The sequence below is a fragment of the Psammomys obesus genome, unplaced genomic scaffold, assembly GCF_907164565.1.
Source record: "Psammomys obesus unplaced genomic scaffold, mPsaObe1.curated_primary_1811, whole genome shotgun sequence".
Classification (NCBI taxonomy): domain Eukaryota; kingdom Metazoa; phylum Chordata; class Mammalia; order Rodentia; family Muridae; genus Psammomys; species Psammomys obesus.
The window spans coordinates 11,829,655-11,842,505 of NW_026596109.1; the positions used below are offsets into that span (position 1 = coordinate 11,829,655).

Sequence of the window (12,851 nt, forward strand, 5' to 3'; positions counted from 1 at the left end):
GGCCCACTGATCCAGCTTCAAAATTCTCCCATTCCAGAGATGACTTTTGACAACAGCTACTTGTTCCCTCATGTTAGGCTCCCCACCCAAATGCCCCTCAGTTAATACCAGCACTTTCTAGTGAGACTGAATATTTCTTAAAGTGTAAATATGAGTCTTGGCATCTGCTTTGATACACTGCTAGGTAGAGTCTTTCAGAGGTCCTCTATGGTAGGCTCCTGTCCTGTATCTTGTTTTCTTCTACTTCCAATGTCCCTCCCATTTGTCTTTCTAAGTGAGGATTGATCATCTTGCTACGGGTCCTCGTTCTTGTTTAGCTTTTTGGGGTATAGAGATTTTAGTATTTTTATCCTATCTTTTAGGTCTAGTAACCACTTATAAGTGATATATACTGTGTGTGTCTTTCTGCTTCTGGGATACCTCACCCAGGATGATCTTTTCTAGATCCCACCATTTGCCTGCAAATTTCATGATTTCCTTGTTTTTAATTGAAGAGTAGTATTCCAATGTACCACAATTTCTGTATCCATCCCTCAGTTGAGGGACCTCTGGGTTGTTTCCAGGTTCTGGCTGTTATGAATAAAGCTGCTACCAACATGGTTGAACAAATGTCCTTGTTGTGCACTTGAGCATCTTTTGGATATATGCCTAGCAGTGGTATTGCTGGATCTTGAGGAAGCACTATTCCTAATTGTCTGAGAAAGCGCCAGATAGATTTCCAGAGTGGTTGGACAAGTTTACATTCCCACCAGCAAAGCAGATGCTGAGACTCATAACCAAACCTTGGGCAGAGTGCAGGGAGTCGTATAAAAGAAGGGGGAGTGAGTAAGACCTGGAGAGACAGGAGCTCCACAGGACTAAATATATCTGGGCACAGGAGTCTTTTCTGAGACTGGTTCTCCAACCAAGGATGATACATGGGGATAACCTAGAATCCTGCTCAGACACAGCCCATGGCAGCTCAGTATCCAAGTGGATTAATTCCCTAGTAAGGGGAACAGGGACTATCTCTTGACATGAACTCAATGGCTGGTCCTTTGACCTCCTCACTTTCCCCCCCCCCTCCCAGGGAGGAGCAGCCTTGTTAGGCCACAGAGGAGGACATGGCAGCCAGTCCTGATGAGACCTGATAGGCTAGGGTCAGATGGAAGGGGAGGAGGACTGCCCCTATCAGTGGACTTAGAGAGGGCAGGGAGGAGATGAGAGAGGGAGGGTGGGATTGGGAGGGAATGAGGGGGGCTACAGTTGGGATACAGGGTAAATAAACTGTAATTAATATAAAAAAATAAAAATTAAAAAAATAAAGTATAAATATTCTGTTTTTACTTTTATGTACCATAGTTTATTTAAATTACCTTTTTAAATAATAATGTTAGGAAAATCTTTATGCATTTTTTTCTCAATTTTAAAGCAAATGTTTTTGAAGCAAATGTACTGTTATATTTGTTGCTGTATAATTCTGTGGAATAACTGTGAATTATATTTTCAGATCATAAAGTAAGTTTAGAAGAAGGTCGATTGGGGAAAAAAGCTTCTAACATTTATGCTTTTCTCTGTCAGGAATTCTTCGTTGCACTACGGCTTGTGGCTTGTGCCCAGAATGGACTAGAAGTTTCACTGAGTAGCTTGAACCTGGCTGTTCCTCCACCAAGATTTGTAAGAAATTATTTTACTTGTAAAATGTGTTTAATTGAAAAGGTAGGGCTGGGGAGATGGTCCAGTGGATAAAACGCTTGCCCTGTAAGCATGGGGACTGGAGCTTAGATCGCCAGTGCCCACGTAAAAGCTGGACGGGCAGAGTGACCTGCCTGTAACCCCAGAGTTCAGGATGTGAGAGGGAATGCCGAAGGGCATGCTGGTTAGCTAAACCGGTGGAGTCAGTGAGCTCTGAGCAACATGATAGGTTCTGCCTAAGTAAGTAAAGTGGACAGCAGATGAAGGCAACACCTGAAGCCAACCTCTAGCCTCCACACAGAATCATACACAAACACACACTACATTCACACTTAAAAAAATGTACACATGATTGGAAATAAAAAGTAACATACTCTTTTTTTTTCCCTTTTGCTTTAATCCCTATCTGCTTTATTTCTTAGTAACCTCTGCTGTTACTAGTTTTCTATGTCATTCAGAGTTATATGTGCATATAAGAAATATAAATATGAATTTAAAATTTTTATAATGGAAGCATTTTATGTATTTTATTCCATACCCTTTAAAAATGTTACGATGAATAATTATTTTGTTTATGCCATTTTTCCATATGCAGAAATATAAAAAGGTTTTGCGTGTAACCCCTGACAATGGCAAAGAGAGACAGTGGTGGTGGTGGTCTTCTATCACTCAGGGCAGAGCAGATAGCAGTCATGTGTTCTTCTACCTTGATGCCTGGCCTCCTGCCCAAAGCTGCTTCTTGCCTGGGGCACATAAGAAAAAGGCTTTGCATGAGTGATTTCACTTCTGCCAGTGATCTGTTGGCATGTCAGTTTCCTTGTGCATGTGCTTGCACACTGTAGTCAGGCTTATTCTTAATGTCTACATTTGTCTTTTTAGTTTATGAGTAAGATTGATTAATTTTTCTTTCCCTTCTGTCCTTCCTTCCTCCATCTGTCCCTCCCTCTCTCCCTCCTTCCCTCCTTTTTCCTGAGACAGGGTTTCTCTGTGTAGCCCTGGCTGGCTGTCCTGGAACTCACTCTGTAGACCAGGCTGGCCTTGAAGTCAGAGATCCACCAGCCTCTGCCTCCAAGTGCTGGGATTAAAGGCGTGCACCACCACCCAGCTGAGTATAGTTTGTTTTTAAGACACTGAGTGGTTTCTAGAAATGTCTACTTTTAGACGATGACTATTTTTCTGTAGGGATTATTCTTTTTCTTCCGAAATTCTAGAGGGTCTTTAGAAATTAGAAAGTCAACTCTCCATAGCATAGCATGTGCATATGCCCTTCCAGTTTGTCATTTGTTTTTACTTGGTTATGTTTTTTACTCTCACAGCAAAATTGCGTATGTAAAGAAATTGTCAATCTAAAACTTGTTTTTTTTCCCCTATATTTGTTATTCCTGATGGAGGTGTGAGTATAGATTCAAATTCAGTCTTTCATGATAGCTACCAAATAGAATTAATATAGTATATTGAATAATATGCTATATTAATATATAGTATATTAATAATATAGTATATTGAATTTTTTTCATACCGATTTCAAATGACAGATCAGCGATGCCCTAAATTGCCATATGCATTTTGATGTTTTTCTGTTCTTATTTATTGATGTTTATCTTTGTGCTAATTTTTCAATGTTTTGATTATCATTGTTTGGGAAACTTTTTATATATGATATATGTTCTCCACCCAAACCTTTTCAGAAATTTAATAGCTGTTGTTTTAATTTAATTTTAAAAAATAATTTTGTTGTTTCTGGAGCTAAACGAGGGCCTTGCGCCTACTGGGCATGTGTTTTATCACTGAGGCATCTCCTACTCCCCCCCCCCTTTTTTTTTTAATATTTTAGAAGTATTAAGGTTTTTCTTAACTTTAGGAGCCTAATGAACTGGCTTAGCAGTTAAGAACGCTGACTTTTCTTCCAGAGGATCCAGGCTTGATTCCCAACACCCACATGGTGGCTTACAACTGTCTATATCTCTGGACTGTGGGGATCCAACCTGCTTTTCTGCTGTATGTGGGCACCAGGCCTGCAAGTAGTACATGTGGGCAAAATACCTGTGCACATAAAATAACGCAATAAAGAGGGTTACTAACTTCAGTTTTAAGAATGTCTTTATCTCTCTGTTTAGACACGACCTACAAACGTGTCATAGTATTTTTGCCTAGGTATAATATGGGGGTTTTCAAATATAGCCACCTGTCTCTTCAGCCAGCTAAGGACAGTAACTTGAGTGTGCTGACACTGGGTGTCATAACAGGTAACTTGCAAGGGTTAAACAAGCTCTTCTAGTCTGCTTTTCTTAAATAATACTGGAAAAAGGTCATCAAAAGGTTGTAAGGATGTTAACATTCAGATCAGATGTTTATTACTTTCAGTTGTTGTAGAAATTCTACAGTTATGTTTTCGGTATTCCACTATAAAATAGTTTGGCAAATTGAAAATGTTTTTATTTCAGTGAACAGTAGATGAAGGTCTAATTAAAGGAAAGTAGTGTTGATATCCCACATTTTATACACGTCCTTAAACGCAAAACCACATTTTCTTCGTTGACTGTTGGTATGAAGCCTTCCCAGGTCACTGTTCTGTGTTTTCTAGCATGACTCCAGTAGTCCTTCGCTCACCCGTGGGATCTCAGCGGCTGAGCTCCCGTGGGCCGTAAAGGTACGTACGCTACTTTCATCTCCTTCGCTTCCTACACTAAATACCTTTTCTTCCTACACTCAAAATACGTTGTTCTGCATTGGGCTTTCATATACATGTTCAAGGAGTGTAGGGAAAATACTGAAATTGAAAATCTTGAGGAATGCTTTCGCTGTTAGCCATTTCATGACAACTTTTAAACATTTTCTTTCTTTGAATTAAAAGATAAAAAATCACCACTGATGTGTCTTAGAAAAGTTGCTTTCTTGCTGTGAGTCTGTTTGAATGGACTAGTGCTCCTCAAAGCATTCTGTCTGAGATTGTTTAATTCTAACTGGACAGTAGAAAAGTAAAGATAATGTTCCTGCTAGTCTGCAGTAGAGACACTTAGAAATTATTTAATGTATTTTGATGAAAATGTTTTTTTCTTAAGTGTTTTAGCTTAAAAATTATACCTGATATTTGAGGATTTGATTTTTATATGTGCAGTTAAATTTTTTCATGGTTATTTAACTTGTCTTTTTTTTCATATTATAGTCTGAAGATAAAGCCAAATATGATGCAATTTTTGACAGTTTAAGCCCAGTGGATGGATTTTTGTCCGGTGATAAAGTAAAGCCAGTGTTGCTCAACTCTAAGTTACCTGTGGAAATCCTTGGCAGAGTAAGCTAGCAAACTTTAAATGTGATTTTTTTGTTTGTTTTGAGACCTACTTAATGTGTCGCTCATGCTGGCCTAGAACTCGTGAACCTCGTGCCTGAGCCTCATGGGTTACAGTGTTGTACTAGATGCAGTTTATTGTATATTCTAATTTTATACCTACCAGGAGCACTAAGGGCTCATTGTTTAATATACACACAGATCTTATTAAAGTTGTGTCAGTACAGAATTTTCTGTATTTGTAACATGTAAATTATTGACCTTGTGTTTCAGGTTTTAGTTATTCCCATAAAATGAGTGGTTGCAGTTAGTTAGATACGTAAGTCCACTAGCAGGTCTGTCTTTCTGTGCATGTGTACTTGAATGATCTAGTTGGTTTAATAAGTTCTGAGGACCATCTGTATCTTTTTTAAAAGATTTATTTTATTTTAAATTATGTGTGCACGTATGAGTGCAGGTGCCCGTGGTATGGAGACTGGGTGTGGGACCCTTTGGACAAGAACTTGTGAGCCACCATGTGGGTGCTGGGACTTAGGTCCTCTGGAAGAGCAGCAAATGTTGTTAATTGCTGAGCCATCTCTCCAGGCCCAGACCATTTGTATTTTGTGTTTTCTGCCTCAGCCTGTGTATCACAGGGTCTTGTTTAAAGGAATAGATGAGATCATAAGTTTTGCTTTCTGACTAGGCTTCTCAAATTTTTTTCCCTAAATGTTCGTTAAAACTTTAATTTTTTAATCTCAGACTCCTTTACTTCCCCTCTGTCTTTTAAAAATTTCATTATAACTAATGTGTGCGTGTGTATGTGTTGGGTGTATGCCACAGTAGGCCAATGTGAAGATTCAGGGACAACTTGAGGGAATTGGTTAGCTCCTTCCACGCGGTGGGTCCTGGGAATAGAGCTTAGGTTGCTGGGTTTGGCAGCAACCTCCTTTACCTGCTAAGCTGTCAAGCTAGCCCCTTCTGTCAGTTTTTGAGTTTTGTTTGTACCACAAAAAAGTTTTTTTCTTCTCTGTGTGTGTGCCTGCACCTGTGTGTACATGGGGGTGCCTCAGCTGTTGCTCGCCAGCAACTTTCTACTTCGCTGTGCTTTCTTATTTTCTTACTTATTTTTGTGTTTTGTTTTTGAGGCATGTTCTTCCTTATCCTTATCCCTCATGCTTGCATGACACATACTTACCTGAGCTACCCACCCTGCCCATGTAGTTCACAGATTCTGTGTTCAGCTAGTAATGTTAAGCATGGTGATGTTTCTTAGAGCCACCATCACCATCATCTCCATGACTTTTTGCAGCTTGTGAGAGTAAAGCTGTATCTTAGTGTCTTCAGAAATTGTTTTTCTTTATTCAGCTTGTGTGTGTTCATCCATAATCCTTTGTTCCTATCTCTTCTTCCACATTGTTCTTCAAAAATCATAAATTCCCTATAATCCCTATTTAGGTCTCTTTTCCTAAATGCTTTTAAGACTTTAATTTTTTAACTTTGTTAAGTTTTTGATTTTACTAAAAACTCAATTTTGCAAATGCTAATTGTCTGCTTTCTCTTTTGTTGCATATGGGCTTTTAAGAAATGCTAATAAAATTCATGATCACTAATCGTATCTGGGTTTCTCCCTACTCATCATTTTTGTGCTATTTCCAATATAATTTCTCTCCTTTCTTCCTTCATGTTTTAAACTGTAACTACTCTCTTTAAACTCTCAGATCTCTCCATAATCCCTTGAGAAAACAGCCACAGGGGTCAAATCCCTGCTGCCCTGCTTCTTAGTTAAGTGATCTTGGGGAGGTCCTTAGGAAGACTGCTGGCTATCCTCCTTCCTTGACAGAGTGCAGGGGTTTAGTGTGATGGCGTATGTGATGTACTTGATGCAGCACTTGTTACAAACTCCAGAACGTTAGGTGCTATGGTGGTGATGGCGATGACGATCGTCACATTGCCAGAAAAGCTTGTGCCACCACCCCTGCGTCACGAGGGCTCATAAATACTGCTTTGGTTGTTTGTTTGTTTGGTTTTTGAGATGGTTTCTCTGTGTAGCTCAGGCTACCCTGCAACTTTTTATAGTCCATGCTGCCCTTGAACGCATATCCACCTGCCTTGCCTCCTGAGTACTGGGACTAAAGCATGCGCCATCACACCCATCAAATACTAATTATTAAAAGCTATTTTCTAATATTGTTTCCAACCTTTTCTCTATTGTATGGTTGGTGTGAGATTCCTAAACTTTGAGTATTCTTATTTTATTGCTTTAAACTAACCTTCTAGTAACTTCCCATGCAATTAAGACAAAGCCCAGATTCCTTTTAAGATACTTAGCCATAAGACTCCCTGTGCTCTGCCCAAAGTTTGTCTGTGAGTCTCAGCATCTGCTTTGATCCCTTGCTGGGTGGAGCCTTTCAGAGGACCCTCTATAGTAGACCTGCATTCCTATTTCCTCTCTTCCACCACTTCTGGTGTCTATCCTGTTTGCCATTCGGAGTAAGATTTAAGCATCCTCCCTCGGGTCCTCCTTAGTGTTTAGCCTCTTTAGTTCTGTAGATTTTTAGTGTGGCTATCCTATATTATACGGCTAATGTCCACTTATAAGTAAGTGTATACCATGCCTCTCTTTCTGGGTTACCTCACTCAGGAAGATCTTTTCTAGTTCCCACCATTTACCTGCAAATTTCATGATTTCCTTGTTTTAATAGTTGAGTAGTATTCCATTGTGTAAATGTACAATTTATACATCCATTCCTCCATTGAGGAACATCTGGGTTGTTTCCAGATTTTGGCTACAATGGGTGTGTGTGTGTGTGGTAGAAGGTCATGGAGGGGACAGGAGCCCCACAAGGAGACCAACAAAGCTAGAAATCTGGGCCCAGCAGGGTCCTGCAGAGACTGATACTGCACCAAGGTAGGACCATGCGTGGAGAGGACCTAGGCCCTCTGCTTAGATGAAGCTCAGTTTCCATGTGGGTTCCTGAGTAAGGGGAGCAGGGGCTGCCTCTGTCATGAACTTGGTTACCTGCTCTTCGATCACTTACCTCTGTGGGTGCAGCCTTCCCAGGCCACCAAGGAAGAGGATCCAGCAGTCCTGATGAGACCTGACAAGCTATAGGTAGATGGCAAAGGAGAGACACCCCCCACCCACCCACCTTTCAGTAGACTAGAGGAAGAGGATGTGGGGCGGGGAGGAAGGAAGGGAGGGTGGAACTGAGAGGAGATGAGGGAGAGGGCTTCAATCGCAATATATAATGAATAAATTGTGGAAAAAAAAAAAGATACTTGGCATCAGGCATTATCATATTCCCTTAGTGTACTTTCTCGTCCTGTCCCTAAATAGCACATAAACTAAAACAGCATTAATTGTTCTCACTTCTCTTTTTAAGGTTTGGGAGTTGAGTGATATTGATCATGACGGGAAGCTTGACAGAGATGAATTTGCAGTTGTAAGTAACTAAACATTCTTAAAGTGTAAAATCTTATTTCAAGATAACCTTCCCACACCCACACGTCCTAACATCTTTATTAAAACAGGTTTGAGCTTACAAGCTTCCTACGTGCTTAAATTATAGTGTGTCACCTGCCTTGGGAAATATTTCCCATTTCAATTTATCCTTACTGTACTTGGTTAATGTACCATAGGATGATGGATGTTAATAACCCTTCAGATTGATCTGAAGCCCACTGACAGTTAACATTGCTTAAAACACAAAGAGAAAAACACTCCTAAAGAAGGTCAGGAGTTGATGTAATTCTGAGCTAAGTCCTTTCTTTCCCTCTCACCCTGTGTAAAGTTCAGGTTTGTTTGTTACAATTGTATTTTATTTTAATTAAGTAAGTAATCGACTTTGGTTTTTTGTTTTTATTTTTTTTGAGATAGGGTTTCTCTGTGTAGCTCTGTCTTGGAACTTGCTCTGTAGACCAGGCTGGCCTTGAACTCAGATTTACCTGCCTCTATCTCCCAAGTGCTGGAATCAAAGGTGTGCACCACCACCACCACCACCACAGCCTGGGCTGATTTTATTTGTCAATAAAAAGGTGTCCTAATAGCTGTTTAGTTTAGCGTGTTTCCATGTATGTGCACTCTAGTGTATGCCAGCTTGACAACTGGCATTTCTCTGTTCCCATGCACACATGGGGGCAGGTGGGGCGGGGGCGGGGAGGCATCGTTTGCTCTGGTTGCTGTTTGTTTCAGTTGCAGTGTTCCTTTAGGATAAAGTACAGTCTAATAAGACAAGGTCATGATCCAGCAGTGCTAAAGCTCTGCTGCTCGCCTTTAATAGTTTAGTGAAAACAAACAAACAAACAAAAACTTGGCTTTAGTTTTGTTAGGACTCATGAAATTAATAACTTTTTAATAGTTTATTTTTATTTTATGTGCATCCCCTCGAAGGGAGTGACAGACAGTTGTGAGCTGCCATGTGGGTGCTGGGAGTTGAACTCGGGTCCTCTGGAAGAGCAGGCAGTGCTCTTAACTGCTGAGCCATCTCTCAGGCCAATTACTAACTGTTAACTTTTAGAAAAAACTGTTGTCTGTTGGCAGCAGATGGCAAGCTGCCATCTTTTGGTTCTGTTTTGTTTAGTGTCCGCTTTTCCAGGAAATGACTTCCGTCTGTAACAGAATGCTGACTTTCTATGCACGCTAGTCACTTCTCCCTCTTAGCAAAGTGCCAATCTAATACTACCTACACTGTCAATTTGACTGGCAGTGGTGCGTCCACCCTGTCTGGAGACAGAGTCCGTCTGTTTTCAGACCACATTTAATTCTTGTTTTTGTCTAGTGTGGAAAAGGCTTGGTTTGGCTATCCCTGGATACACAGCACCAGAGTAACCTGGGAACTTGTTAGAAATGGAGATTCTCTGGCCCAGTGCCAGCTTTGCTGATCCTGAAATTACAATTACAGATCTACTAAGCCGTCCAGGAAATTCTGATGCCCACGTAGTGTGGATCCACAGGTCAGGGTTAGCTTTTGCAATTTACGAAGGGAAGCGTGGTGTGTAAATTATTATACGGTGCTGTGGTTAGTGCTGCTCAGACCTCCATTGAGCAAGAATACTGTAGCTGGGAGGTCCTGGCTTGAACCATACACATTTTACACACACACACATATATGCATATATATACCCCTACGTGTATATGTGTAGGTATCTATATACATACACATTTTAAAATTATGTTTTTTGAGACAGACTCTTGTATAGTCTAGGCCAGCCTTAAACTCAGTCTTCCGCTGTTCAGACCTTAGTCCTGGGTTTATAGGCTTGTGACACTGTGTGGTTTAGTGTATACCGTAGCCTGTGGTGTCTTTAAAATATTATATTAGGCAAATTAGCATCTCTGAGCTGCAGTTTCTTCATTTATAAAATATTAGCCATCACAGGAATTGTGGGTCACAGTTGTACTAAGTCCTGAGTCCAAACTGATTTAAAAACTGTCAAACTCAAACTTAGGAGTTAAGATAGGAGCCCCAAGTTCCTCTTGAGAGAATTATGATTTTCAGTGGAATTAAGTAATAATATACTCTGCCAGTTTCTATGGGAATCCTAGAGGGTACATGTAACTGACTTCTTCACATGATTAAGACGTTGTCTGTTTTTCTTTTATAATTTTGTTTTATGTACATTGGTGTTTTGCCTCCATGTGTGTCTGTGTGAGGGTGTCAGATCTCCTGGAACTGGAACTACAGACAAGACAGTTGTAACCTGCCATGTGGGTGCTGGGATTTGAACCCAGGTCCTTTAGAAGAGCAGCCAATGTTCTTAACCGCTAACCGCTGAGCGTTTTTCTCTATCCTCCCCCCTGTTTTTCTTTTATTATGTAGTTTTCCTCTTTTTTTTTTTTTTTTTTTTTTAGCCATAGAAACATCACTTCTGAGCATCTCTTGACAGGTGTCTTACAGCCTTTAACATGGAGAAGTTACAGTACTTTACACAAGTGATTTACACAAGTAGTACATTCTAATGGGTCAGAATTAGTACAAGAAGATAGTGAAAAAGATCCATCCCTGCCCTCAACTGATGGAGTCTTCTCTGAGCAGCGACTTTTCTTAGTTTCTGGTTTATCCTTAAATTTCCTGGTCTAAATGTACACAAATTGTGAATAAATTATTTCTTCTTTACCACAGAAGATAACATTACACACAAACAAACACACATCTGTATATATATACACACACAATGGAGGTTGTGTGTTTAGCACTGTACTTTTTTATGTTAATAGTGGGCTTTAGATCCTTGGGCTTATTTTCTCATAGGTTATTTTTTTCCCCCTGGTATATTGGTTTTGGGACTACATACAATGGATTGCTTCCAATTTAAGTATATAATTTGGTAAATTTCGGAAATTACATATTTATGAAGACAATATCATAATGCTTTCCTAGGATTTGGTTTTGTTTGTTTGTTCTCTTTTTGTTGTTATTACATTTTTTTGTGGAAGGGTTTTCTCTGTGTAGCTCTGGCTGTCCTGAAACTTACTCTGTAGACCAGGCTGGCCTCGAACTCCTAGAGATCTGCTTGCCTCTGCCTCTTGAGTGCTGGGACTAAAGACGTGCACCACCACCACCCAGTTTTATGATTTTTTTTTTTTTTTTTTTGCTGCTTCATAATTTATCATATAGGTATACCATAATTTTTAAGTTAGTCTTTTATTGATGGGAGTTAGGTGCTGATGCAGACAGTTGCTGTGATTAATGATCTTTTTTATGCAGCATTTCATGTATAGACAAATAAATATAAGAATACGTTCCCAGATGTGAGATGGTTGAGGCAAAGAGAAGAGAATTGCCCTTAAAAGGATAGTACTGATGTGAGTTTTGTAGAGCCTTTTTAAGTTCTTGGCTGGGATTCATGTAACAAAAGATATGTTCCCAGAAGAAAAAATACAAGTTTATTAATACGTATATACTTGAGAGACAATTTAGTGAAAGAAAGCTATCCAGGAGGTGACTTAGAACTCAGTCCATTACAGCGTCTTCAGCACACATAAAGTCTAAGGTAAATGACAAGACAAAGAAAAAGAACGCCAGTCACTGGAGGCCACAAGTGGTGGAAAGGCCCCAATGGTAGATAGAGGCTAGTGATGCCTCTAATGTAAGTGTGTCTGAGCCATGGTCTCTGAGCTGTGCAAGGTCAGGTGAGACTGTGGCTCATATGTGCAACCCCAACACTTGAGAACTGAGGCTTTTGGCAAGGTCGTCTGTGCTGTTGCCTCCTTGCCCTCTGCCCCAAGGAAGCCTGCCAGCGTGGCACCAGTTACCCTCCAGTGCCCACCAGCAATGTCTAACAGCCCCCTTTCCCCACAGTTCAGCTGCCGAGTACGTTTTGGAACTCGGGATTCCTGCCACTTAGGCTAAATGTTAACCCACTGTAATTTTAACCTGTAGTTGTAGTTTAAGAGTGAAATTGAGCATGTTACATGTTTTTGTATGTTAAAGGATGGGCTATTTCTGGTGTCCATTTTTTTAAATTAGTTGTTCATACTTTTGTCCATGTTTTTATTGAACTTAAATTTGTGCTCTGTTAATTTCTGGGAGAATTTTTGTATATTAGGAGTTTTTTTTTTTTTTTTTTTTTTTTTTTAATAGGCAGCCTTTTCTCCGAATCCTCATATTCTTTGCTAATGGAACTTCAGTGAAGGGTGGTGTGCCTCCCAAGTTTTTGCTGAGTATTTCTTCCTAAGAATGATTTAGCTTTGAGTTCCTTATTTTTCTTCCTTTTTCTTTTTGTTTCTTCCTCTTTTTTCCTCTTTTCTCTCTAAAAAGATTTGAGATGCCAGGCCATTGTGGCTCACAACTTTAATCCCAGCACCCAGGACACAGACCGGGCTGGTCTCTGAGTTCAAGATGTATAGAGCAAGTTCTAGGACAGCAGGGATACACAGAGAAACTCTTGTCTCTAAAATACAAAG

At 40.0% G+C, this 12,851-nt stretch overlaps 1 protein-coding gene across 2 annotated transcripts in view; it reads left to right on the forward strand.

Moving 5' to 3' along the window:
• The window catches only part of Eps15 (epidermal growth factor receptor pathway substrate 15), a 102,823-nt gene that overhangs the window by 28,076 nt on the left and 61,896 nt on the right, over window positions 1-12,851 (forward strand). For both annotated transcript variants that reach the window (XM_055628801.1, XM_055628802.1), the window contains exons 5-8: window positions 1,561-1,656; window positions 4,259-4,324; window positions 4,841-4,966; window positions 8,329-8,388. In XM_055628801.1, coding sequence (XP_055484776.1) covers window positions 1,561-1,656; window positions 4,259-4,324; window positions 4,841-4,966; window positions 8,329-8,388 — 348 coding nt within the window. The remainder of the gene's footprint in view (window positions 1-1,560; window positions 1,657-4,258; window positions 4,325-4,840; window positions 4,967-8,328; window positions 8,389-12,851) is intronic.